Source organism: Equus caballus, chromosome 5, assembly GCF_041296265.1.
Source record: "Equus caballus isolate H_3958 breed thoroughbred chromosome 5, TB-T2T, whole genome shotgun sequence".
NCBI lineage: Eukaryota > Metazoa > Chordata > Mammalia > Perissodactyla > Equidae > Equus > Equus caballus.
The window spans coordinates 40,452,183-40,479,074 of NC_091688.1; the positions used below are offsets into that span (position 1 = coordinate 40,452,183).

The following is a 26,892-nucleotide window of genomic DNA, read 5'->3' on the forward strand; positions in this document are numbered from 1 at the left end:
TCTTCCAGAGCCTCTTCTTAAAGTGACCCAGCCCCTTTTCCTCCTGAACATTTAGAAATGCATTTGAACCCAGCAGAGTAGTTTTCAAGAGCAGTTACAAAGCCTTTTCCCCTCAGAGATCCCTAGCAGAGCCTAGTTGGCCAGGAGAGAAGAAATGGCACTGAATGCCCAGCCCATGCAGCCCCTCTCCCTCCTCCCCTGCAGTGCTCCAGGCTGTGCAGAGGATCAACAGAGCCATCCAGAGGGGAGTGGCAGCTGACACTGTGAAGGAGCTGATGTGTCCCGAAGCCCAGCTGCCTCCAGTGTACCCCTTTGCTTCGGCTGTGTACCAGCAGGAGCTGGCAGTGCTCCAGCGGCAGCAGCAGGGGGTAAGCCCCAGAAATGACGGTCTAGCTCTTGGGTTCCTGAGCAGCTGGAGGATCAGGGCAGTCAGTCCAGAGCACCCTCTGAGGGTACTCCTAGATGCTGGCAAGAGATTAGGGGAGCGAGGAGGGCTACCGTCCTTGCCACCCTGAGCATATTATAATAGCCAATACCCTTGAGCAAACACTGCTTTACTAACTCATTTAATCCTGAGAAGAGCCCCATAAAGTGAGTAGTAGTATTTCCACTTTAGAGATGAGGAAACTGAGGTGCAGAGGTTAAGTAACTCATCCAACTCAGCTGTAACTGGCAGTGCAGGGTGAATGCTCTTGAGGCCCGTACTTCTAAACCACTCTGCTATCCCATCCCCGTCCTTCAGCTTCTCTGACTGTGAGGTGATCGGGCCCTCCCTTAGGGACTTCCTAGTCTGGTGGAGGAGTTAGAATATACCTGAGGGTCCAGACAGAGACAGGGAGGGAAGAGTAGATGATGTAAGTGGAAGATGACTTCCCAACAGGGAAATGGGTGGAGCAGAGCTGGGGTAAGGCTTCCTGGAAGAGAGGAGACCGGTAGAGAATCATACCCACAGCAGGCGTTGATAGAGCATCGACTCCAGGCACAGCCCTCAGGAAGGGCTCAGTCTCAACACAGGAGTCTATGGTACAAGGGAGCAGACAATGAGTGCTAAGAGTAAAGCACAGTGACTGAGGCTGTGGACTTTAGAGCCACACTGCCTGGGTTAAACTCTGGCTATGCTCCTTCTCAGCTGTGCGACCTTGGGCAAGTTATTTACCTTCTCTGCCCCTCAGTTCACGTGTAAAATGAGACAATAATCTATCTATCTTATAGGATCGTTGTAAGGATTAAACAAGTTAACATATGTGCTTTGAAACCATCCTGGCGTGTACGTTTTAGCTGCTATTATTGCTAGTATTCACAACACTCTGTTTGTAGAGGACAGGAAGGGTGCTCTAGACAGAGGGAGTAGCATAAGCAGATGTTTGGAGAGGAGAAGCCTGGGCAGGGAAGAGGGGCCAGGGCCTCGGATGTGTGGTGCAGCGTGCAGGTGCCCTGCCCACTTGATCTTCCTCTCTGAGTGCCGGGGCAGTGCAGTTCTTGATGAGTGGGAGGGGCCAGAAAGGAGCTGGGAGAGCTCACTGGTTGAGTGTGGGCTCTGGAATCAGGCAGCTTGGTTTAACGTACATTACTTGACTATGGGCTTATCTGTGAAATGAGGATATTAATGATACCTACCTCACTGGCTTGTTATACAAATTAAATGATAATGTGTGTGAAGTACTTACACATTGAGCATATAGTAAGCATTCTTGAGTATTAAGATGATTAACTGTTAGTGAATGAATCAGGCCATTGGGGTTTTGGGATAGAGACTCTGGGATGTAGGAAAGTCTTGGGGACAGGATGGCAGGTAGGCCCCCAGACCCTTTACCAGCCCACTTGGGAACCAGCTCTCCCCTCTGTTGTAGGAGCTTGGCCAGGAGGAGCTCTTCGTGGCCGTGGAGATGCTCTCAGCTGTGGTCCTGATTAACCAGGCCCTGGAGGCCAGGGATGCCAGCGGCTTCTGGAGCAATCTGGTGAACCCCGCCACAGGCCTGGCCGAGGTGGAAGGAGAGAATGCTCAGCGGTGAGAAAGGTTTACCCACATGTTGAGAGTGAAGGGATGTGGGGAATGTTACCAACACCCTGAGTTCTCCTGCTTGGAGATTAGCCTTCTGCGTGATGCCCTGTTCTGGGGCCCAGGCCCACCCTCTGCATCTGTTTGCAGCACCTTGGCCTGTGTTTCCTCCTGGGAGTGGGTGAGTTCACACTCATGCCCCTTTCCTCCATTTGTTCATCCTTTCATCGTGAAGGTTTGAGTACCCACTCATGTCAGATACTGTTCTGGGTGCTAGGAAACGACACTGAACAAAACAAAGTTCTTGCTCTCATCAAACTCACATGCTAGTAGAGGGAGACAGACAAAGAACAAACATGTCAGATGATCAGAGGAGAAGAAGAGCTCTGGCGAAAAGTAAAACAGGGCAGAGGGGTTAGCAGGTGGGGACGTGGTGGGGCGGTTTGTGTATTTTACAGAGTATGGTAATGGAAGTCCTCTTTGTAAGGGGTCATTTTGAGAGACCTAAAGGGCAGAAGTGATGCCACGAGGCTGGCTAGGGCACAGGCCCTGAGAAAGAAGCATGTTTGGTGTGTCCAAAGAACGCCAGGAAGCCAGTGTGGTGGAGCAGAGCAAGGAAGGGGGAACAGCAGGAGATGAAGAAGCAGAGGCCAGACCGTGCAGGCCTCTGGCTTTCACTCTGAGCGAGGAAGTAAGCCGCGGGAGGGTTCTGAGCGGACAGGGAGATGATCTGACCCACTGTTAGCGGCATCACTCTGGCTGCTGTGCTGAGAATCAACTACAGGGTTAGAAGGGGAGAAACAGGGAGGCCTTGTTAGACGCCTATGGGAGGAATCCAGGCCTGGCCTAGGGCGGTAGCAGTGGAGGTAGTGAAAAGGAGTCAGATTTCAGATATGTTGTGAAAGCTGAACTGACAGGATTTGGTTATATAGTGGACATGGGTGTGAGAGAGGGTAGAGTAGGCTCTGACTCCAAGATTTTTGGCCTGAGAGGTTGGAATGACTATTTACCAAGATGGGAAAGATAGGAAAGAGCTAGGGGGAATTGGGGGGGATCGGGAGCACGTGGGGTTTGAGTGGCTCAGTAGGCATTTCCGTGGAGATGCCCAGGAGGCAGCTGGGACTGATGAATGGGCTAGAGGTGTGCTTTGGGGAGTCCTTAGAATATTGTGTTTAAAGCCGTGAGGATAGGTGAGATCACCTAGGATAAGAATATGGAGAGAGAAGAGGTCTGAAGACTGAGCCTTGGGATGCTCTGATGTTTAGAGGTCAGGGAGGAACCAGCACAGGTGGCTTAGAAAGAACAACCTGTGTGGTGAGAAGAGAGCCAGCAGAATGTGATGTCCTGGCGGCTGAGAGAGGAGGGTAGTTCAAAACTTTCCCCTGACTTCTGGCTGATGATACACGCGCTGCTCACTGCTCTCTCTCTCACCCTGCTGCCAGTTACTTTGATGCTCTGGTGAAGCTGCGACAGGTGTGTGGAGTGGATGGGACCTTCCTGAGCTGGAATGACCTGCAGGCCACTGTGAGCCAGGTCAACGCCCAGGTCCAGGAAGAGACTGATCGTGAGTGGAGTCTGGGGCTGGGAGAAAACGGCCCAACACAGGCAGCCCATCCCTTAGCCATAAGTCTGGGGCTCTGCCTACCTAGATCTCTCTTCCCCAGAAGTCCTTGCGCTCAGCCTCATCAACGAGGCCCTGGACCAGGGCAGCCCTGAGAAGACCCTGTCTGCCCTGCTGCTTCCAGCGGCTGGCCTGGACGATGTCAGCCTTCCTGTCGCCCCTCGGTACCATCTCCTCCTTGTGGCAGCCAAAAGGCAGAAGGCCCAGGTGAGGTTCGGGTGGGCTGGGTTGGTCACCGGAGCGGGAAGAACATCCCCTGTGGGTAGAGCTGTGCCCAGTATGCACCGTGGGAAAGCCCCTGTGGAATGGACACAGTCCCTTCTCGGGGTGGGTAGCAGGAGGGGTTCCGGTCTGATGGGGGAAGGTAGCTCCCATTGCCAGCACTGGACAGAGCTTAGTTGGCAGCACAGAGAGAATGTTGGGGGCCTTGTGCATGGGAAGAGCACAGGCCTGGGAGCCAGAGAACTTGGGTTGGATTTTCTGCTGTGACACTTAGTGACCATGTGACTCCTAGCAAATCCCTAATGTCTCTGAGCTCTGCTTATTCACCCGTAGAACACTACATGCCCTGGTCCTACCTACCTCCTGCAATGGGGGTGAAAATCGGATGAGTGGAAGAAGGCGGCAGGGTTTGGCCTGTAATTCCCTGAGTATGTGGCCGTTTAGAGAGCAGTTGAGGGCTAAAACTCCTGACCCGGACTACTTGAGTTTGCATCCTGGCAGGCTGACCCTGCACATGTTACTTACCCCCTCTGCCTCAGTCCCCTCACCTACAAATTTGTGATAGTAGTGAACTTATCTCAGAGTTGTGGGGTTTAAGTGAGATGATATGACAGTAGAACCAGCTAACGTTGGTTGAGTCCTCACTCCGTGCCAGACATTGTTCTATGTGCCTTATTAATGTTCATGGCAAAGTGCTTTAGAACACTGCCTGGCACATAGTGCTTATTCAAATGCTAGTTTAGAAAGTCCACTCTGTTAATGAGCAGAGTTGGGAAGGAGAAGAGTCTAGGTTGGGGTTGGGTGAGGCCAGGGAGGGAACAAGCCTGACAATTTGGCAGGCACAGGCTCACTTGACCTGTGGTCGCACGTAATCTGCCCGTCACCTTGTGTGGGAGAGGAGTGCTGAGTGGGAATGGGAAGGAGAAAGTGGCGGTCAGGGTCAGGATCAGGCTGAGAAGGTGTGAACGGAGGCAGAGGGGAATGGGGAGCAGGGGCAGGGAGGTGGAGCCTGCAGCGTGGGCTCCCCCTGGACGTGGCTGAGGCGCGAGGGCAGGAAGTGAGCTATTGAGAAGCTGGGGGATACCGAGTGCTGCAGGTTGGTTCCAACAGGCCTGGGAGCCTGGGGAGACCTCCCTGGGCTCTCATCTTTTCCCATCTCCTCAATTTATCAGGTGACAGGGGATCCTGGAGCTGTGCTGTGGCTGGAAGAAATCCGCCAGGAAGTGGTTAGAGCCAATCAGGACACAAACACAGCTCAGAGAAGTAAATGGGCCGGGGAGGTGGGGTAGCTGCAGGAGTGGAAGGGAGGGAAGGCCATGTGGGCTCAGCAAGAGCCCAGATGATCAAGTAGCCTCCCCAGTCACCTCCCTCTCCCTTTCACCCTCGGTGGGGAGGTGGGCCAGAGTCAGAATAGGAGGGTTGCTGCTTGGACCATAGGATGGATTTCCCAGCAGTCAGCTGGGCAGGAAATCCTCAGGAGTTGAGAGCCCATAGTCCATCCGCTGCCTCCTTCTGTGCCTTCCTGTGGCCGCTTTGCCCCACAATGTGAGCCTGTGAAGTCAGGTGGTGGCCAAAAATCCATCCCATTTTCTGCTGGTAGCTTGAGTTTGGGTTCCCACGATCAGCCCTGGCTAGAGAATCTTTAGTCTTAAGGGTGGAGAAGAGGGGTTGGCTTTGAGAAAAAGCAGGCAGGATCAGTGCAAAGAGACGCTGGTGTTCTGGTGTGGGGTGCTGATGGTGTTAGTTCTCAGTGCTTGGAGGCCCTCTGTCCATCTGTCTGTCAGTGAGTGCCTGGAAGGCAGGTATTGCATCAACCACTCCCACTTCTTCGACTTTATTCTCCTCCTAAGTAGCTGTCCTGAGGTTCTCTGCCCACAGCCTGCCTTTGAGCTTCTGTCCGAGCTGACTTTCCTTTTACCAAGCCCTAGCCCTGCCCCATGCTGCCTCCTTCCAGGAAGCCTTCCATGACTGCTACCTTTTCCTCCAAGCACAGCTGTGTGCTGCTGCTTTTCATCTGTGTCTGCCTCCATCCTGGGATGTTCCCTGTCCCCTGTATCAGATGGGGTGTTTTTGTGTCCTCCTCTGAATCTCTCCCCCGTGGACAGGACAGGGCCCATGGGAGGGACTCAGGGAAGGATTGACTGCTCCCTCCTGATGCCCCTGTCAGTGGCTCTTGGTGTGGCCGCCATCAATCAGGCCATCAAGGAGGGCAAGGCAGCCCAGACAGAGCGGGTATTAAGGAACCCCACCGTGGCCCTCCGAGGAGTGGTTCCCGACTGTGCCACCGGCTACCAGCGAGTCCTGGAAAGTGCCATGGCAAAGAAGCCGCGCCCAGGTAATGGCCCCAGCCTGAGCCTCTGCTCCTCTCTCTGCCCCCACCACCTCTTGCCTCCTCTGAGCCTTCTCTGCTTACTTGGCTTCTGCTTAGGGGACGCAGCTTACTGGGTTCAACATGACATGAAGGATGGCACCACCTACTACTTCCATCTGCAGACCTTCCAGGGGACCTGGGAGCGACCCCCCGGCTGCCGCCTCAACACCTCCCACCTTACTCGGGAGGAGATCCAGGTTGGCAGGACCCCTGCAAGGGAGGGGGATCATGGTTGGGGGTTCCCTGTGGGAGGGGCTCCTACCCACCAGGACACCACAGTCCCTCTCTCCTGCCTCCACAGTCAGCTGTCACCAAGGTCACCACTGCCCACGACCACCAACAGCTCTGGAAGGCCAATGTTGGCTTCGTCATCCAGCTCCAGGCCCGCCTCCGTGGCTTCCTGGTTCGGCAGAAGTTTGCTGAGCATTCCCACTTTCTGAGGACCTGGCTCCCGGCAGTCATCAAGATCCAGGTGACAGGTTCTGGCTCCCTAAGTCTTCAGGGCCTGGACTTATCTGAGTTCCAGGATTTCCTTCCTACTTCCTTTTTGCTGAGTAGAGTTAAGATGCTCTTTGGCCTCTGAACAGTAGTGGCTAACAGCATGGATTCTGGAGCCCAGACGACCTGGGTTTGAATCCTGGCTCTACCAGTTATGAGCTGTGTGACCTTGACAAGTTACTTATTCTTTCCCAGTTTTCTCACCCGAACAATAGGAACCTGAAAATTGTAGCACGTACCTTATAGGGTTGTTACGAGGAGTCAGTGAGATAATATCTGAAGTGCTTCTAAACAATGCCTGGCAGATAGGCAAGAACATGGTGTAAGTGCTAGTTACTATCATCATCATCACTATGCAGAGGGTGCGAGAAGGACTTTTAGCTCCCCACACGGAGACTGGGATAAGATTTAGTAAGACATTGGGTTTAGATGCCAGGAGGACTTCCTGACTGGAATAGGAGTGGTGAAGGGGTGGTGGTGGTTAAACAGAAAAGGGTGCGATCCCTTAGGGACAGAACTGCCACCTTTTCTCTCCAGCCAGTCCTTTCCACATTTTTTTTTTTGAGGAAGATTAGCCCTGAGCTAACTACTGCCAATCTTCCTCTTTTTGCTGAGGAAGACTGGCCCTGAGCTAACGTCCGTGCCCATCCTCCTCTATTTTATACGTGGGATGCCTACCACAGCATGGCTTTTGCCAAGCGGAGCCATGTCCACACCCGGGATCTAAACTGGTGAACCCCGGACCGCCGAGAAGTGGAACATGCGAACTTAACCGCTGTGCTACCAGGATGGCCCCTGCCCTTTCCACTTTTATTATTCCAACCTGTGGATGGTCCAATGTGACCTCTGAGACCAATCCACAGGTAACTGAGACACGGGGCCAACTGGGAAGATAGGCCTTGGGCCTGGGCACTTTACAAGCCAGGAATTAGGGGAGTTGAGCAGAGACCTCCCTGGGTAGATGTGACGCGGTGGGCCTCGTGGAGAAGTTGGCAGTGTAAAGAGACTTTATTTAATAAATGTCTCTGAATGCCCAGGATCTGCAAAGGCTGCCACTTAGCACTGGGCACGGGAGGGAGATGGGTGTGAGAGACACAGATGAGTGATCACGTCTCTCCCCTCGAGGGAACTGGAGTACAGTTGATGTTAGACGTCGTGATAGTAGGGACGCAAAGACAACACCAGAGAACCCCAGGGAAGACAGATGCATGGGCTGAGACTGGCAGATGGCCCGCGATTATGATCTAGGACGTGTGGGGTTTGGTAATTGAAAGCTCAGGCTTTGGAGTCACAGACTGGAGTTTGCCTCTGGGTCCTGCCACTTCCAGGTCCTGTGACCCTGAGCACCTTACTTAAGCCCTCTCCCACACTCAGTTTCCTCATCCTCAATGACAGTACTTGCCTCATATGCTGACTGTAAGGATTAAGTAGGAACTTTACACGTAGCACTCAGTGCAGTAAGCGCTCCATTGGTGATGGCCATCATGAGATGTTACATTTCAGGGCATTGGTCCCAGAACTCAATCCAGAACCTTAGGAATCAGCATTTAGTGGTTTGAATCATAGGGATTCCTCCCTCCTGAGTCCAGACTGGAATTTCGCACCAACTCTAAGGAGCTGAAAAGCCACATCAAGAGTGTAAGAGGGAATATAGTCAGAGGGTTCATTTGCTCCACTCCTGGAGCTGTGCGGGCTCTGGCCTGGGTCCTGGGAGACAGAGACAGGGAGAGGTGGCCTAGAGCTGCAGACCACTTGCCCTGCAGCTCTGGGGAAGTGAGTCAGAAATGAAGCCACTTGGGTGTGCTGAGACTCTAAACTCTCCAGAAAGCTCTGACTCTGGCTGGGACCCAAGTTGGGGTCCTGAACTGTAAGCAATCCAGATTGGGAGGCCTCTTCTTTAAGGAGGAGCCACGTGGGGGTGGGTAGCGGGTAGGGGCAGAGAGGAGGCCCCTGTCTTTCACTACCGGAGCTGTCCAGAGGGTATGTCAGGCAGTACCTGGAGTAGGAGAGGAAGGAGTGCTGAGGAAACGCATGGAAGTGGGGCTTCCTGGCCTCTAGGCTCCAAGGTGGACAGCAGTGTTGTGGGGCCAGGCTGCACCTTATACATCTGTCCCAGCAGAGAGGCAGTGTAAGCCTGAGGGGAAAGCCTGGCCAGGAGAGCTGGCTTCAGGAGGGGCTGGGACGACAGTTGGCTGAAGGAGGATGTTCTTAATGCACCAAATGCAACACTGTCAGTGGCGGAGTATCTTCCAGGGCCTGAGTGCCCGGGGGAGGTCTGACAGGCACTGAAAGACGGAAAGGATCTCCGTGGGTAGAAATGGGGCTGGGGGGCGGGGGGCATAAACAAAGGTTCAGGGGCTGGAAATCATAAGCCTTGTTTAGCAGAAAGTGAAATGTCTGATGTGGCTAGAATCTTTAAGCAGGGACCTGTGGAAGGTCAGATGGGAGTCAGGGGTCAGATGGTTGAAACCTCTTGGAAACTTGGAGGCTGGGAGAGACGTAGGCCGGTGGTGCTTTAGGAAAATTCGTCTTACACAAGCTTGGGATGAAAGGGAAGAGGCCCTTAGGGAAGAGACCAAAACGGAAGGGGGCCATGAGATTGCTGTCTTAGAGACCAAAGGTGGCGTGATTTAGGGAGGAGATGGTCTTTTAGACCCTTTGCCGCAGACTAGTCAGTCTGATAAGACTGAGAGCTGAATTCCTGGGGACCTTGCAGGGAAGATTTGTTTAGAGCTGGGGTAACGAGCCGGATGGTGTAGTTGTAAAGAGAAGCGCGAGTTACCAGAGCTTTAGTGACCTGCTGCCCATTAGCAGAGATGGTGGGTGCACAGCTCCGTGCCTGTACACCCTTTCCATCCATGCCACCGTGTGCCTCTCCAGACTGTGCATGTGAGGGAGACAGAGTGGCTGATAGTGTGTGGGTGATCTCTATATGGGTGTATGAGTGAATTTGGGGGGGATATGGTGCATGCTTTGGTGAAGTTGGTGAGTAGGTGTATGCTTTATAATATCTTTTAAGCTTGTATCTTATGGTTGAGTTTCTGTGAGGAGGTGTTGGTTAGCATGGTGTGTGTGTTTGATTGTACAGTGCATGTGTGTGTTGCATACAGGCTGGGACCGGGGAGTGTGGCAGAGGGCACGGTTGGCTACACACAGACATTTGGTCTCCCCCATGAAGCTGGAGGTTCTTTGAGAACAGGGCCAGTTTCCCCTTCCCCCTCTACTTGCCTGCTCCTGCCCTCCCCTGGATAGCCCAGCATGAAGCTTTTCCCACAAGCCTCTCAGGCCAACAGAGACCAGCTGGGGTTACCTCTTTTTCTCTCCTGATGCACAGGCTCATTGGCGGGGTTACAGACAGCGGAAGCTTTATCTGGAACGGCTGCAGTATTTTAAAGCAAACGTAGACGCCATAATCAAGGTAGCTATCGTGATTGGGCGGGTTCCTATCTCTCTTCAAGGACCCTCTGGGAACAGTTTTTCAGTCCTCTCACCTCCCTGTGACCTCTGGAGATGGCTGACTTGGCCTGGGTCTGAGGTAGCACGTCTCTCCTCCCAGATCCAGGCGTGGGCCCGGATGTGGGCAGCTCAGAGAAGATACCAGAGGCGTCTGGATTACTTCCAGAAGAATGTGAGTGTCATCCTGCCCCCCCCATCCCCCGTCCACATAGCGAACGTTTACCCGTGAGACCAGGCAAGCACAGCCAGCGACCCTTCCCCCACCTGTGCTCCTGGCAGGTTAACTCTGTTGTGAAGATCCAGGCATTCTTCCGAGCCAGGAAAGCCCAGGATGACTACAGGATGTTAGGTGAGCTGCCTGCTGTCCCCTCTGCGTTGTAAGTAAACTGCCTGGTTTCCCTCCTCTGTCTGTGCGAGTGTCTGTCTGCGTGAGCCTCCTGGCTTTCAACAGTCAGCAAGGCAGAAAGTCACACCATTCCACAGCTTACAAATTGGGGCCTCAGAGAAGTTGTCTGGCCTTCTTGGGTCCTTTTCTCTCATCAACAGCGGATGTCCCCAACCTTGAACATTTCTTAGGACCCAGGGCAGGTGGAAGAGTGAGATGTGTTCCTGCCTTTGGGGATTCCCCAGTTTGATGCAAGAGATAGGAATTCCGCCAGAATCAGAGTGGTCTAGATATCCCTCCTGGAGCTGCCCAGCAGATAAGGAGAAAGGTACAGGTTGTCTGCACAGGAATGTCGAACAGGGATTGTAACAAAGGCCCCCCTGCCCACCCCAATAGCAGCCTCATCACAGGGAAAGCCTCTCTCACCAGGTTATGTCTGTACCAGGCTTAGATTATCTTCGTGTTGCTACCACCAAAGCCAAAAAAAAAGAGAAAGATCTTTCTCCTCTCCCTAGAGGCCCAGGCTTCTCCCACTTTCCCCTCTTCCCTGGTCCGTGCCTCTTTCACCTCCCACCCTCTGTGGCCCAGCACACACGCAGCCAGGTGAGGTGTGTGGCATTCTTTCTGCGGTGCTGGGGAGCTTGCGGAGAAGCCCTTGCGGGAGCCCCGTCCTGCCCCGTACTTCCCGTGGTTGGGAGTGCATTTAAAGCCGTAAAGAGGTCCTTCTAGGCTGCTCTTGGCTCCTGTCCTTAAAGTCCAGAAGCCCAGCCATGGAGGTCCCCCTCCTTTTTATGAAATGGACTTGGGATCCATCTCCAGTTCCCCTCCAGCCCTTGGCTTCCTGAAGAGGAGGCCCCTTTCCTTTCTGGGCCTGAGGCCACACTCCTGGGCTTCAGGTTGGACACACTGTTCAGGAGTCATCTCCTCCGCCTCCTCGGTCCCTCTTCCCACTCTGTCCTGCCTGCAGGGGCCCCGTCTGCCCCTCTCCGGCCACGGACACTTGGCCCATCACTTCCAGGAGCCAGCTGCTTTTCATCCTCACCCCTCCCCAGCCTGGCCCCTCCTATTTTTTTTCTTACTGTTGTGCTAATGCCGCTGCCCTGGCCATCCTTTATCTGCTTTTCCTTCTCTTTCGTTTATAGTTTTTCTGTAAGAAGTTATTTTTCCCACGTCTGTCTCCCAATTTCACTAACCCAGGCTGCACTCAGGGCACTGCCACGTGTTAGCTGTGTGGTTCTAGGCGAGTTCCTTAACTTCCTTACTGCCTCAGTTTCTCACTTATAAAATGGAGATAATGAGAGTGCCTCTCTTGTAGGCTTGTTTTCAGGATTAAATGAATTAATGTGCTTTATCGCTGTATTTCATCGAATCTAAGAGGCCATCAGTTGTCTTTGATCCCGCCATTCTTCACTCCTCGAAGACCTACCCTCCGTGCAGTAGCCAGATTCACCCATTAAACCTGTCCCTTGGCTCTTGTCACTCTCCTGCTTAAACCCTGTCAGGGACTCCCCATTGCCCTGGGGATGAGTCCCGTCTCCTAACGCCAACTTCCAAGGCTCTCTGTGATCCAGCCTCTCCCTGAACTTCTGGCCTCACTGCCCCCCAGCCCGGTCCCTCGCCACCTGTGCCTTCTGCACTGTGCTCCAGACATGAGTGACTTCCAACACTCCCGCAAACAGCTGCGTTCGCACACTCTCACCTCCTTTACATAGACAGCAGGTTGGGCCTCACCTCCTCCGGGAAGCCTTTCTTCACTCCCCAATGGGGCTTAGGTGGCCCACTTTTGTTTTCCCAAAGGTCCCCCTGCTCCAAGCACTAACCACACTGTAGTGAACTGTGGTTTATTGGTTTAGTCCCCTTCCTGGACTGCCTTTAAGGACAGGGCCTAGTTTTATTCATCTTCACATCTGACTCCTTCATTTATTACTAGCTGTGTAACCTAGGGCAAGTTGCTTACCTGCTCTGTGCCTCAGTGATCTCATCAGTAAGTTACAGTATCCTGACCTCACAGGGTTGTTCTAAGTGTATAAAGCACTTAGAACACTTTCTGTCCCAGAGTGAACTTTATATGTCTTAGTTTGTTGTTATGCCCTGTAGCTTAGCTCAGACGCTCCTCTTTGCCCAAACACCCATTCCAGAAGAGATTCAAGGACAATTGCCACCTAGCTCTGACCTCCCTATATTATAAAATCCACTGAACAGTCCCACTATCCATGCTCCCCGCTGTGCAGACCCTCCTGACAGAGGAGGGTCGTGTGAGGGGCAGGCGGGGCTGAGTGGAGCTATGGATGGAAGTGAACTTGGGATAAAGGAGGAGAGTAAGGTGGCCGAGCAGGAGTGAGGAGTAAATTGGAATGGGGGGCCTTGGTCAGAGGGAGTGAGGGCTCCGACTTTGTTGTGGGAGGTCCCTGGGATAGGCCCAGGTTGGGGGTGAGTCCAGAGGCAGGGGAAGGACATCTCTTACGTCATACCTGCATATAAGACAAGGAGCCCAGGGCCAGGACTGGCTGGGAGGCTGCCACTGCCCTCCAACTGCAGGCAGAACCAGTTAGAAAGGGAGCTGGGGTTGGGGGCCTGCTGGCCCAAGCAGGATGGGGACTGAGGGTGAGGTAACCGGGATAGGGGGCTGGCGAGGAAGCCTCTGGTGAGGGCATGTCTAATCCCGACGCCTCTTCCCTTCCTGCCAGTCCACGTGCGCCATCCCCCTCTCAGTGTGGTACGCAGATTTGCCCACCTCTTGAATCAAAGCCAGCAGGACTTCTTGGCGGAGGCAGACCTGCTGAAGCTCCAGGAAGAGGTGGTCAGGAAGATCCGGTCCAATCAGCAGCTGGAGCAGGACCTCAACCTCATGGACATCAAGATCGGCCTGCTGGTGAAGAACCGGATCACCCTGCAGGTGAGGGGCCCGCTGGCCCATCCCCTCCCCCAGATCCAGCTGCTTCTGGAGAGGTGATGCTAGTCATTCTCTGGTTGCTAATCAAATATTTTTTAAATGTCTGGCTTTTATCGCCTGGCTCAGGTCCTTGTTTCAGTGGTCCTCTGCCCTAGTAGTTTGTTGGGGGCACGTGATCTAGTGGAAAGAGCACTGGACATGGAATTGGGATGCCCGGCTCTGCTGAGATGGGACTGTAGGCTGCTCATTTAACCTCTAAGCTTGATTCCTCGTTAGTAAAGTGGGAATAATGAGAGTGCCCACCTCACCAGGCCAAATGTAGAGACAGATATGAAAACTCCTTAAACTGTAAATGACCATACAAATATGCAGTGACGGGGAAGAAGTGATATGGTGATATCTGCACCTCAAATTTGTACCACAGTCTAATTAAAACCGAGACACAGTGCCTCAGCCTGGCAGCCCAGTTCTCTCTAGGGACTCACCCTGTGAGAGCAGAGGTGCCAGATGGAGTCTCAGTGCGGTAGGAGGGGCCCTTTCTCACCCTAGACCGTTTCTCTCCCTTGGCTCTGCCTTGAATACCCTGAACGACAGAAAGCCCTGGCTCTTCAAGGCGCTGATTCTAGACCACGTATTCTGTGCTGTGTGCTGGCCTGGGCTGGTTTATCACCTGCTCCCCTGCCCCTGCAGGAGGTGGTCTCCCACTGCAAGAAGCTGACCAAGAAGAATAAGGAACAGCTGTCAGATATGATGGTTCTGGACAAGCAGAAGGGATTAAAGTCGCTGAGCAAAGAGAAACGGCAGAAACTAGAAGCTTACCAGCACCTCTTCTACCTGCTCCAGGTGAGCAGAGGACTCGGGAGGGAGAGGACTCCACCATCCCCTGGGGGTCTGAGACCTTGAGGCCTTCACGTCTGTGCCTTTGCTTCCATGTAAGGTGTCCTTTCCCACAATCCTAATGCCTTGACCCCAGAGAAAGAGACTGCCTCCTGTGTGTCTGGCATGTTTCTAGTACCCCCAGGAAAGTGTGGCAGTGCTTTCTCCATTCCAAGTTCCCATCAGGAAAGCCTGTCTTTATCCGATCACTAGTCCTCGAGGTGCATTATCAGCCACTCCTGTCTCCCCATTGCTTGCAGACTCAACCCATCTACCTGGCCAAGCTGATCTTTCAGATGCCACAGAACAAAACCACCAAGTTCATGGAGTCAGTGATTTTCAGTCTGTACAATTATGCCTCCAACCGCCGCGAGGCATATCTCCTGCTCCAGCTGTTCAAGACAGCGCTCCAGGAGGAAATCAAGTAGGTTTTTCAGATGAAAAGGAATGGGAAGAGAAAGGGTTAAGAGTTGCCACTGTTGGCTCCTTCACAAGGTGACCATTTACTGAGGTTTGTGGGTAGAAATGGAATTAGAAAACCTCTTTTCTCTGCCTCATGTGTGGCAACTAAAAGTAAGACATTTCCTAGGACAGCACAGTAGGAGGACATCAGCTGACATGTTGGCACAGAGGATAAGACAGAGATATCAGGACGCTTCTTAAGAGGAGGGACACCAGAGCAGGCTTTGAAGAGCCAAAATCTCAAAAAGGAAAAGCAGCTATTTGTCCTACACAGCTTCAATGACCTCTTCAACACAGGTCAAAGGTGGAGCAGCCGCAGGACATGGTGACAGGCAATCCAACAGTGGTGAGGCTGGTGGTGAGATTCTACCGCAACGGGCGGGGACAGAGTGCCCTGCAGGAGATCCTGGGCAAGGTTATCCAGGATGTGCTGGAGGACAAGACGCTCAGTGTCCACACAGACCCTGTCCACATCTACAAGAGCTGGATCAACCAGACCGAGGCCCAGACAGGGCAGCGCAGGTGAGCAGACAGGTGGAGGGAGAGCTCTCTTTGATCCACTTGGTCTTGGGCCTCACTGGGGGAGCTTCGGTGTGCTTTGAAGGTGGCATATAAATGAGCATGCTGATTTATGCAAATGTGACACCAACCCTGTAGGATGAAGTAAGGTAGCCTTTTAGACCTCCTCTGGTAATTAACATGGAACTGATGTAAATGACACTGGACCTGGTGTGCTTACACAGAATGAGCACAGATGAATATGCAAATGTGTTTAATTGCTATATCAGCTCTTGCAAACGATATGTCAAATTTGTTGGGAGTTGGGATATGGACTCCTCATTGATGGGGGTATAGATGAATATTCAGATTTACAGACGAATAAGCAAGTGAGATGGTAGGAGAAATAGGGCTGCCTTACAGATTGAGGCATTACTCAGGTGCATAGGTACTAGGGAAATGGAGCTGCTGAGGAGAGCAAACAGTGCTGGTGGCTTCTCTGGGTGGCACGCAGGCTTGTCAGTAGGGGGACTGCAAGGCCCTGGCCCAGTCTTCCCTGTTGCCCCAGTTTCCAAAGACTAGATGCAGAGAGGCCCTGGTCTCCTCCGGTTCTCCTTAGGATCTTTCCACAGACTCTGGATTTCCCATTCCCTCCTACTCTCTTCCTCCATCCTGTGGGTACTCCAACTCTTTTCTCTTCTTCTTCCACCCACATTGCTCCAGTCCTTTTTGAGTCCTTTCTCCTCTTCTGGCCTGATCCCCTTCAGCGTGCTGGGCTGCCCTTAGCATGTGTGTATGAAATCCTGTTATTTGTTGAAGCTTTAAGGGGTAGGGTGCGGGGAGGGGAGGCCATGGGAGGGGACTCTGGCTGACACCTTGTCTCTCTCTGCCCACAGCCACCTCCCCTATGATGTCACCCCAGAGCAGGCCTTGAGCCACCCTGAGGTCCAGAGGCGACTGGACATCTCCCTCCGCAACCTCCTCACCATGACCGATAAGTTCCTTGTGGCCATCATCTCATCCGTGGACCAGATTCCGTATGTGCAACCCCACCCCAGCCTGGGCACGGGATCTCAGGAGGGCCAGGCCACTGTGGGAGCAGAGCAGTCCTGAAAGGAGGAAGGCAGGGAGGGAAGCAGGGCTGGGGGTGCTCCAGGGCTTCCGGGAGATGGGTGGAGAGTGCTCGAAGCCCCTGCTAGAGACCTGAGCTGGAATACAACACACGGGTCTGCGTGCGGCCTGTCAGGACATCACTGGAGCCGGAGAAGGAAACTTCAAGTGAATATGGCGACATATTATTGTCTGAGAGCAAATGGGGAAAAAGTAGATCTCTCAGTCCACAAAGTCAAAAATAAGAAATACTTCAAACCAGTAAAGCACTTTATAGTTCCCTCCTTTCTTAAAATTTGGTCAATAAGTGTTTTTTAAAAAGCAAATGATGGAAAACGCTGACAAGGCAGGTCTCATCTAGATCATCACTCAGCCAGCCAGCCTTCCTGGTCTCAATGCTGCACGGGGCAAGGTGGGGGCGCTGCAGAGGGGACCCCACAGAGCTCATGCCCCTGCTCCCCAAACCTGGGGAACGGGATTAAGGGTGTACAATTAGGGCTCAGCAAAGATCGTTCTAGGACTGATAAAGAAAGTATGCAATGAGCTGTAAACTTCTGTCTGTGGTACCCTAGGAGGTGGAAATATCTTTTAAACAAATGTAATTAAATTTGTAGGTGGCACATCCATAATAAGAATAATAAAAATGATAATAGTAATGAAGGCTAGCTCATTTGAATAGCGCTCTACTGTTCTACATTACTCTCACAGACATATTTTCACTTGATCCTCACAAAAAGCCTATGAGATAGAGATGACAAGGATGATCATTCCCGCTTTCCAGACCAGGGAACGAACTTATAAGCGGAAGGAAATAGCCTCAGCCATCCTCTCTGGTTAGTGGTAGAGTCAGGACTGGAGCTTCTTCTCCTGGTCACTGTTCTCCTCGGGCCCTGCCTCTAGCCTCAACCAGGCCCTGCACGGGTGTTCCGAGATGACAGACAAGGTTGGCCACCTCAGAGCCTCCTGGGCTGTCCTGGGACAGGGTTCTAGCTGTGAGTGTCAGACACCCAAGGTACAGGCTAAAGGTGCCTCTGTTGGGGAAGGTGGGATGCATACTGGGATCTGGGGTGTCCCCCAGGGAAGAGTAGAGGGAGCCAAAGAAGAGACTCTCAGGCCAGGTTGGAGACTGTGCAAGCTCAGTGGATGACAGGGCCCTGGTCCTGGGTAGTGACTCGAGGGCAGGAGGGAGGGACAAGGCCCAGAGCTGTCTGGAGGAAGGCAGCAGGGAGCTGGCTGTGGACAGTGGAGGGCCGGTGCTTGAGCTCAACTCTGGTGCGGCTGAGCCCGGTGGGGAGAGATGGGAGTGCACTCAGGCCCTGGACTCCGGTGGAGGTGGGCAGAACCAGAGTGCACCTATTGCTTTGTCCCCAGCTATGGGATGCGATATGTGGCAAAGGTCCTGAAGACAACTCTGGCAGAGAAATTCCCCGATGCCACGGAGAATGAGGTCTATAAGGCAAGTGTTGTCTTCCCTCCTCAACCTCCTGAGCTCACCCTGCGGTGCCTGTGAACCCCCAGACTAGGACCAAAGGACAGAAGGCCCTATGCTGTAAAAACCAAGGATATTATGCTCCACCCCGTAAATAGACCCTGGCTCACCAGCAGGGCTTCAGTTAGCAGACGGAAAGGCACCTGGGACATGAGCTAACAGAGTGGACAACTCTGGACTTGTCGGGAGTTCTGGGTTCTAGTCCTAGCTCTTGCTCCAGTTTGCTGTATGACCTTGAGCAAGTTGCCTGCCAGCTCTGGGTCTGTTTTCTGTAAAATGATGGGGTTGGCCCAGGTGGTCCCTTCCAGCCAAGTGAGCTGGGAGAGGGGCTGGGGCTGTCAAGGTGGACCCCAGGCTGCTTCTGAGATAGTCTCCTCTGCCCTCAGGTGGTAGGGAACCTCCTGTACTACCGCTTCCTGAACCCAGCTGTAGTCGCCCCCGACGCCTTCGACATTGTGGCCATGGCAGCAGGCGGCGCCCTGGCTCCCCCCCAGCGCCACGCCCTGGGGGCTGTGGCTCAGCTCTTGCAGCATGCTGCGGCTGGCAAGGCCTTCTCTGGGGAGAGCCAGCACCTGCGGGTCTTGAATGACTATCTGGAGGAGACACACCTCAAGTTCAGGTCTTGGGTCCTGGCATCCTATTCCTCCCCGTCTCCCTTTTCTCTTCCCATCCTCCTTCACGTCCCACTTCCCTTCTCTGGAATCCGTGAGGAAGAGAAGCATAGAGGTGACGAGCATAGTTAGCAAGCCAGAGGCTAGACTGTGGCAGGGGCTCCCCAGGGGAGAGAAAGAAGGACTAGTGAAGGAAGTTGGCTTGAGCGGACACTGGGAGAGGGGTAGGGCAGGGCACAGGGGCCAGAGCCGAGACCAGAGACTCAGAGTCGGCTTGGGCTGAGGGGAACAGCACACGTGTAGGGGTGCTGGCCCGCCCCACAACCCACATGCCCTCCCTCTGGAGACAGGAGGTTCATCTGCCGAGCCTGCCAGGTGCCGGAGCCAGAGGAGCGTTTCTCGGTGGACGAGTACTCAGACATGGTGGCTGTGGCCAAGCCCATGGTGTACATCACTGTGGGGGAGCTGATCAACACGCACAGGGTGAGGGGCCACAACCACGGGGGCACTGGGTAGGCGGGCAGGGCTTTGGAAGTCTACCATGGGGTGGTGGGCTGGCCCTCAAAGAAAGGCCAGGGCCAGACCTTACATCTCTTTTTCTCCCTCCGTCCTGCAGCTGTTGCTGGAGCACCAGGACTGGATTGCCCCTGACCACCGTGACCCCCTGCATGAGCTCCTGGAGGACCTTGGAGAGCTGCCCACTGTCCGTGACCTCATCGGTGCGTGCCATCCTTCACAGCTGGGGCTATGGGGGGAGCCTGCCGGGAGGGACAGACAAGCAGGTGAGCAGGGCATGTGAGCATGCCCTCTCTTGAGGTTTTGTTCAGTGTGGGATGTGTGCCAGGCAGCTAGTTACACACCCTCCCTCCCTGTGGTTCTGAAATGGACACATGGACACAGACCGATGTGGAGAGTGGGCTGATAGCGGAGAGACCCAGTACCGTCATATAAACGGCCAGTTAAGTCACGTGAGATAGCTGTGGAGGGACTAGGGCCTGTTTGGGGTCTCACAAGGTTTCTCTGGTGAGGAGGGATTTCAGGAGCTGTGGAATGGGAGGCAGCTGGCTTATTGGGGTGGAAGGGCAGGATGAAGGTGGTGACAGACAGCTGAGAGCCAGGGGCTCCAGGCTCAGGGAGGCACAGTCCCCACCCCCAGGGCACCTCGGCTGAGGGTGTCACGGAGGCACATCCCCAGTAACGCAAGGGTACGCTCTGTGGGTAACAGCCCTTCCATCAGTGCTCAGGGTTGGCACAGGGTGGTGCCACAGGGCAGTGTGGGAAGGCTTCCAGGAAGAAGGGCGCATGGAGCAGCGCATTTGCCGTGACCCCATCTGAGCGTATGTGTATGTTTGTCTCTCTCCTTCCTCACCTGACCTCAGGGGAAAACATAGCTGCAGATGGCAACACGGATCTGAGCAAGCTAGAAGTGTCCCTGACACTCACCAACAAGTTTGAAGGGCTGGAGACAGACGCTGATGACGCCAGTGCCCGGAGCCTGCTTCTGAGGTGGGCGGGAGCCGCTCGGCCTGCTGCCTTGAGCCGCTCCCTCAGGCCGGGAAAGTGGCCCTCTCTGAAGTGGCCATTCCACCTTCTCCCTGGGTCTCTTATCCTTCCGAAAGTTCTCCCTGAAGCCTAACTGGCGTTCCCCGTGCTGCAGTCCCAGCTGTTTTCCTTCTGGCAACCTCAGCTGTTTGCTGTGTTGTAGCTGAAGGCCAAGGAGCAGTTAGGATACTGGCAAGAACAGGTGTTTGCATATTGCTGTGCTGTTTACCAAATGCCTGTATACGTTATCATTTAATCTTAGCAGCAAACTACGAGGTAGATGATGGTTTCCCTGCTTTCCAGTTGAGGAGAGAAACAGGTTGAATGACCTGCCCAAAGTCTCACAGCGGGCTGGTGGTGAGCTCCGGCTCTAAGTCCTTGTCCTTGTAGAGTGATGGTCAGGAGATGGGTGTGAACTCTGCTCCCCCAGTTCTGCAAAAGTTAAGGAGGACCCCCCCCCCGAGGGCTGGGCTGGGCATCTGGGCAGAGGAGGACTCAAGCCATCACCTCAGTGTCCCTCCCAACAAGTCAACCCCCTCCGTTCATCCATTCACCCCAATAAACAAGTGAGCTGGGTATTCAGCTTGGTCCTGCAATCGAAGGTTTTATAGCAGGGTGGGGCTAGGAGTGGACACATAGCCAGAGAGCCAGCAAGAGGGAGGTGGGGGTCAGGTGCATTGAGAGCTCAGGAGAAGGGACACCTGGAGAGGGAAAGGTCTCACAGAGGACGAAGTGCATAGTTCAGCCCAAGGACTCAAAGGAAGACAGTTTATGGGAAGGCACTGTAGGCAGAGGACACAGAGGTGCAAGAGAGCACAGTGCGTTCAGAACTATGGTAGTTCTGTATCATCAGGCCCATCAACCCACCTCTGGGTATCCCTCCTGGGTTGCATTCTCCTCACAACACCTCCCTGTTCCTTGCTCGCTCTCCCTTCCCAAGCATCCCTGGCGGCCATGATGCGGGGCAGGGTCCACTTACCCTCAGCACTCTGGCCAACCCCATGTCCAGACCCTTCCCCTGTTCCCCATCACTCCCCTCCTCCTGCAGCACCAAGCAGATGCTGGCTGACATCATGCAGTTCCACCCTGGGGACTCCCTCAAGGAGATCCTGTCCCTCTCGGCATCCAGAGAGCAGGTGAGTGGCCAGGCCAGCCCACGGGTACTGTCTTGTCCATCCCTCCCTCACCCCACCAGCATTGCTGAGTCCTTCCCCTGGAACCCCCCGACAGTCTCCCACCTGTGCTCACCAGTGATGAGAGCTCTGGAGGGCCAAGGCCTTTGCCCTTGACCCCCAGAGACCCACAGGCTGAGGAGAGCGGCCCTAGCCTGCAGATCCCGGGGCTGCGCTTCGCCGTCCCCACTCCCCACTGCCCACTGAACCTGAGTGAGCTCTGCAGGGACGCCAGGCTCTGATGTCAGTGCCGGGTGTCCGGGAGGGGCTGCCGAGAGGCAGTTTGGGCAGCTACCCTGAAGAGCACCGAAGGGGGGACTCAGCAGAGGGAGTGGGCCCCCTGAAGGCCTGGAGGCAGGAGAGGGTGGTGAGTGCGTGGGGGCCAGGGGCAAGTTGGGCCAGCTGAAGTGAAGACAGCCAGGGGCTTCCCAGAGAAAAGGTAGGGACAACCAGCAGAGGCATGTCTCCAAACACAGGGAAGATGGAGGGAAATGCCCCCAAATACCCTGGAGCCGTCACAAAGCTCCATGGTTGGGAAGTCACAGCCACTGTCTATCTGGAATTCTTTATGCTGTAGCTTCTGTTTGGGTCTCCCTTGGGCCAGTCCTCCCCCTGTGGCAATCGCTGAGGTCCTTCCATGTCCAAGATGTCCCACTTTGATGTTCTTCACAAGCCACCCAACCCCAGTCCCCGTCCCTGCCCCTCAGAAGCTGGGCTCTCCTGATGAGACCCAAAGTGCCCACATTTCCCTTTGTTGCTGGTGCCCGTGGGGCCTCCCCTGACTTGGGGGCAGAATGGTAGAGCCTGGGTAGATCCCTCCAGCATCTCTGTCCCCCAGGAAGCGGCCCACAAGCGGCTGATGTGCCGACGCCAGGCCTGTGAGGCCCAGACCCCAGAGCCCCTGCGACGACACCGCTCACTGACAGCTCACTCCCTCCTGCCGCTGGCGGAGAAGCAGCGGCGGGTCCTGCGGAACCTGCGCCGACTCGAGAGCCTGGGGTTGGTCAGTGCCAGTGACGGCTACCAGGGGCTGGTGGATGAACTGGCCAAGGTGACGACCTGGGATCTGTGTCGGGGTGTGTGTGTGTGCACGTGCCTAGCATTGGCCCCTCAAGGGCAGGCCTCTCCCTTGTAAGTGCCCACCCAGAATTGTCACCAGCCAGAGGAAGGCCACAGGACCTCCAAAGGGTCCTTTTTGAAGGAAAGATCTTCAAATTAGTCAGGGAAGGGGGTGTTCTTGCACCTCTCTTTACTAAAAGTCCAGGAGCTTTGAAACAGTCACTCCTCAGCAGGGGAGAGGTCCTGAAGACATCCTTTGAGGGCTTGGGATGGAGCCCGTCAGACTGTCCTCCTCCCAGGAAAAACAGCCTTGAAATATTCCTCTTCCTGCTTTTCCCGAAGATCCTCAGAGTGGGTTGTTCTCGGGCCTGAGTCAGGCCCTGAGGCTCTCCTGCCAGGAAGGGCCAACTCACCCCTCCCTTGGTTCCCCCAACCCCAGGACATCCGCAACCAGCACAGGCACCGGCAGCGGCGGAAGGCAGAGCTGGTGAAGCTTCAGACTACCTTCCAGGGCCTGAGCGCTAAGACCACCTTCTATGAGGAGCAGGGCGACTACTACAGCCAGTATATCCGGGCCTGCCTGGGCCATCTGGCCCCCAGCTCCAAGTAGGTGCTGCCTTCCTGCACTTGGGAGGTGGCTGTGACCTCTCGCCCCTGCCCATGTCGACCTTTGCCCCGCTCCCTACCAGCTTTGAAAGGGGCATCTCACCCCAGCACAGCGTGGTGCCTTCCTGACTCTGGTCTTTGGGTCTCACTTACCGAGTCATAGGCTCAAGTGCAGCCCCCTCCTTCGTCGTCTACCAGTGAGAAGTCTTCCTCGGCATCTGCCTTCCTTCCTGCCGCCCCCAGAGAGAGCTAGTGTCTTTGGCGTTACCGAGTTTGGTGGATGAACTCTCTGGGGCCTTTTTTCAATTAGGAGTTCTGGGAAAGGGAAGAAGCAGCCATCTCTTCATTACACTGCTGCCCAGCTCCTGGAGAAGGGCGTCTTGGTGGAAATTGAAGATCTTCCCACCTCTCAGTATGTGTCTCTGGAGGGCAGTGTCAGACCCTTCCTGTGCGCTAACCTGGGGCTCTGCACCCGGTGGGAGGGAAGGAGAAGCACGGTGCCTGCCTTGAAGGAGCTGTTAGAATGATGGGCGGATAGGACACCGGTGGTCAGAAAGTTTAGGGCCATGGGCATGGTCTGGCACAGTTCACACCCCAAGGCAGAGGAGGCTGGAAAGCTTCCTGGAGAAGAGAACAGCTGATTAGGACCGGGCAGATAACAGACATGTGGGTGGTCAGCAGATATAAAATTGGGAGAAGATGAAGGGCTGTGCCCCCCGGGAGCGATGGAGGGTAAGTCTGGGCTCTGGGTGATACACACCGCTGCCTAGGACGAGAGCAGTGGATGGAAGAGTGAGGCTGGGGCCCTGAAAGAGGCAGTGGGTCCCCATTTTGAATCCTGTTCCTGATAGCTTCAGAAACGTGATCTTTGACATCACCCCTGGAGATGAGGCGGGAAAGTTCGAAGTAAATGCCAAGTTCCTGGGTGTGGACATGGAGCGATTTCAACTTCACTATCAGGTGAGGGGACACTCCCAGGAGCTCTCAGATGCCCGCTGGGCTTTAGGTGCTAGCCTAGAGACAGTAGGCTGACCTCGCTTCCCTAGGCCTCTGATGACATCAGCTCTGTTCCCCACCCAGTCACTATGGTCTGTTCCTGAAGAGAAGGGTGAGGGTCTGTGCAGGCTCAGCCCGTCTCTCCCTGTGCCCTGACACAGACCCCACTGCCAAGCATCGGGAGAGTGGAGTGGGCTGGTGATGTCGGGAGCAGGATTAATATTTGAAGCCCTATCGCATGTCAGGGACTTTACACGTTGCGTCATTTAATCCTCTCCACCACTCTGAGGCATTATCCCTATTTTGCAGGCTCTGAGGCTGACAGGTTAAGAAGCTGGCCTAAGTCATAGGACAGTGTTCAGGGAAGCAGTCATTTTAAATCTAAATCTTTTTGCTCTGCTATTTTGCCTTTTGAATGAGAGAACTGATTTCAAGCCCTGGCTCTGCTTGAATTGACGTCTGGTCAAGTCACTGTACCTCTCTCTTGGCCTTGGTTTCCTCATCTGTAAAGTGGGGTTTCGATGCCCCACTTCAGTGGCCAGTGCCAAGGATGATTGTGAAAGGCTCCAAGATGTTAGTGTGCTGTCGCCTGGCTGGACCACAGTGAGGAACCCTCAGACTCCCCTCCCTGCCCCTTCCCTCCTCCTAGGACCTCCTGCAGCTCCAGTACGAAGGTGTGGCTGTCATGAAGCTCTTCAACAAGGCCAAGGTCAATGTCAACCTTCTCATCTTCCTCCTCAATAAGAAGTTCTTGCGGAAGTGACAGCGGCAGTGGGTGCCATGCAAGCCCTTCTGACCTCGCTGGATGCTTGTCTTAACACTAACTCACTGCCACGCTTCCCTGCAGACACCCAGAGCTCAGGATTGGGCAAGGCTTGGGGAGTCTCACCCCCTCCCCGGCTCGGGGGAGCCTGTCTACCTGGCCACAGGCAGGGTCTCTGACTGGCTGAAGTGAGCCTTGCCTCGGGGTATGGCTCTGTGGCCTTTAAGTCCCAGAACCCGATGGTTTTCCAGCCAGATGGTAGGGTATGAACCTAGGCCTGCCCTTGGCCTGGGAAGGCTATTGCTCTTGTGTCTGCCGCTGCTTTCCCACAGTCAGCCCAGTATTACAAGCCCTGCCCTGGCGGCCTGATTTCTCTCCACCTTCCTTCTCTCTGCAGACCCCAAAGCCAGGGCCGGGCTCCCTATCCCTACTCCACTCCTCAGCAGCGCGTGTTCCTGCCCTTTGAGCCCCAGGCCGCTCTGCTGCTGCGATGCCTCCCCCCGGGGCAGATGGTGCTTGTTAATGCCCACGTGGCATTGTGGCGCTGTTGTCCTCCGTGGCGGCATAGGCAAGATGACCCTCCATTAACCTCAAACCTCACTCCCATGTCTATGGTCTGTTTTATATGTGGGTCACTAGGGTATTTATTCTCTCTCCCACCCCTACACTCTGGATCACTGTGCAGCCTTAATCATGGTTAAGTCTTTCTTCTTTTTGAGCTCAGAGAAAGAGTTCTCATTTCCCCTATTCAAACTAATATTCACGCCGATCTTTTATACCTTGTATATAAAGTCACCTTGGGTTGGGGCAATAAGATTGCACTCATGTTTAAGAGCTCATTATTTTGGCTTCATGCGGTACAAAGAGCAGTCTTGCCCTTTTCTCCTTCACCCTCAGGACTCTCGCACCTTAGAGCTGACTCTTCCAGGCAATTTCGATAGATCTGCACTCTTGTCTCTGCCCCTGCTCTCTCTCATCCCCACATCTACCCAACTTCCCGTCCCTGTTGTCCTTCTGATGTCATTTTAATAAAAGCAGCTGTTCCCCCCACATCTGTTGTTAACCTCTTATTTCGTTTCCTGCAGAGCAGGCCTCCCAGTTCTGGGACGGATCTTCCCCGAGAGATCTGGGGAGTCCTTCCTGCAACCTCCCCGGCCCCCTGCCTGCCTCCAGCGTGGGCCCAGTCTGCCAGCCAAAGCTCGTAAAAGCTTAATGAGATGTGGCATTTATTCCTCTCTTCCCTCCCCCAGGGCACAGAGAGGAGGAAGGAATGCTTAGGTTTCGATTCTGTTCTTTATCGGCCACTCTGAAGACTAAAGCCAAGAGGAGGAGACACCAGTCCGAGTTCTACTCCACCCGTTTTGCACACATTCCCAGCAGGGTTCTGTTCCTGAGTCTTGGGTCACGACGCCAAAGGTGCCTGAGCTGCAGTTCCTTAGGTATTGTAGGTTCTATACTCGGATCAAAATCTCCCTTCCAGGAGGAAAGCTTCCTCTCCCTTCCTGCTTTCAGGAAGCAGGGAGGGAGGTCTGTGGAGAAGGGGACAGCACAGCAGACACCTGCCTGACATCTGAACTCCCAGGCAGCCCCAGTTGGGCACCCACAAGTTTGCCTGGTGCAGCCTGCCTCCCCACACTCCATTCCATTCTGTCACTCAGGATCTATCTTGCTGTCACATTCAATCTCAGTCACATCCTCTTCCCCTCTTAACATGTCACAGCAAAGACTTCAAGTACTGCCTTGCTCTGGGTGACACTGACACATACCAGTGGATCCAAGTTTCTACCCATGATCAGTCATCATTAAAAATCTCACACTCACCAGTGGCTCCAACACTATCCCACTGTGAGGCTCGCCCACAGTAACATGAGCGCAGCTGCAGACACCACAGTTAGAAATGTCACAGTAGCTACCCTTATTGAGGGCCTGTCATGGGCTAGGATATTTACATCCATTTACTCCTCGCAACAACTCTACAAAGGTAAGCAGTGCCCTCTTTGTTTAACCCATGATGGAACTGAGGTAAGCAGGTTTGGATAGTTGCCCAGGGCTGCACAGCTGGTCAGGGACAGAACAGGGCTTCAAAGTGAGGCCCGCCCACCCAGAATTTACATTCCCCTGCATTATTCTCCGGGAGAAACATTTCCACCTCCTTCAACCCCAGCTCTTAGGCCACTCTTTCCAGCCTACCCCTCTCCTCCACCCTAGTGATGGTCTCTGATGAGCTTCAGTTCCTCAGTGTCTTTTCCCAACCTTCAATGCT

At 54.2% G+C, this 26,892-nt stretch overlaps 1 protein-coding gene across 2 annotated transcripts in view; it reads left to right on the forward strand.

Moving 5' to 3' along the window:
• IQGAP3 (IQ motif containing GTPase activating protein 3) overlaps window positions 1-25,679 on the forward strand; it is a 39,635-nt gene extending 13,956 nt beyond the window's left edge. For both annotated transcript variants that reach the window (XM_001500245.6, XM_005610018.4), the window contains exons 12-38: window positions 205-368; window positions 1,851-2,008; window positions 3,442-3,563; window positions 3,664-3,827; window positions 5,015-5,105; window positions 6,010-6,177; window positions 6,271-6,410; window positions 6,515-6,685; window positions 10,046-10,129; window positions 10,268-10,339; window positions 10,447-10,516; window positions 13,240-13,448; window positions 14,136-14,288; window positions 14,582-14,745; window positions 15,081-15,305; window positions 16,178-16,318; window positions 17,763-17,847; window positions 18,267-18,499; window positions 18,842-18,974; window positions 19,108-19,210; window positions 19,871-19,997; window positions 21,082-21,169; window positions 22,044-22,256; window positions 22,704-22,870; window positions 23,181-23,282; window positions 23,722-23,830; window positions 24,516-25,679. In XM_001500245.6, coding sequence (XP_001500295.3) covers window positions 205-368; window positions 1,851-2,008; window positions 3,442-3,563; window positions 3,664-3,827; window positions 5,015-5,105; window positions 6,010-6,177; window positions 6,271-6,410; window positions 6,515-6,685; window positions 10,046-10,129; window positions 10,268-10,339; window positions 10,447-10,516; window positions 13,240-13,448; window positions 14,136-14,288; window positions 14,582-14,745; window positions 15,081-15,305; window positions 16,178-16,318; window positions 17,763-17,847; window positions 18,267-18,499; window positions 18,842-18,974; window positions 19,108-19,210; window positions 19,871-19,997; window positions 21,082-21,169; window positions 22,044-22,256; window positions 22,704-22,870; window positions 23,181-23,282; window positions 23,722-23,830; window positions 24,516-24,629 — 3,770 coding nt within the window. In that variant the 3' untranslated portion in view covers window positions 24,630-25,679. The remainder of the gene's footprint in view (window positions 1-204; window positions 369-1,850; window positions 2,009-3,441; window positions 3,564-3,663; window positions 3,828-5,014; window positions 5,106-6,009; window positions 6,178-6,270; window positions 6,411-6,514; window positions 6,686-10,045; window positions 10,130-10,267; window positions 10,340-10,446; window positions 10,517-13,239; window positions 13,449-14,135; window positions 14,289-14,581; window positions 14,746-15,080; window positions 15,306-16,177; window positions 16,319-17,762; window positions 17,848-18,266; window positions 18,500-18,841; window positions 18,975-19,107; window positions 19,211-19,870; window positions 19,998-21,081; window positions 21,170-22,043; window positions 22,257-22,703; window positions 22,871-23,180; window positions 23,283-23,721; window positions 23,831-24,515) is intronic.
• Window positions 25,680-26,892: the final 1,213 nt, after the last annotated feature.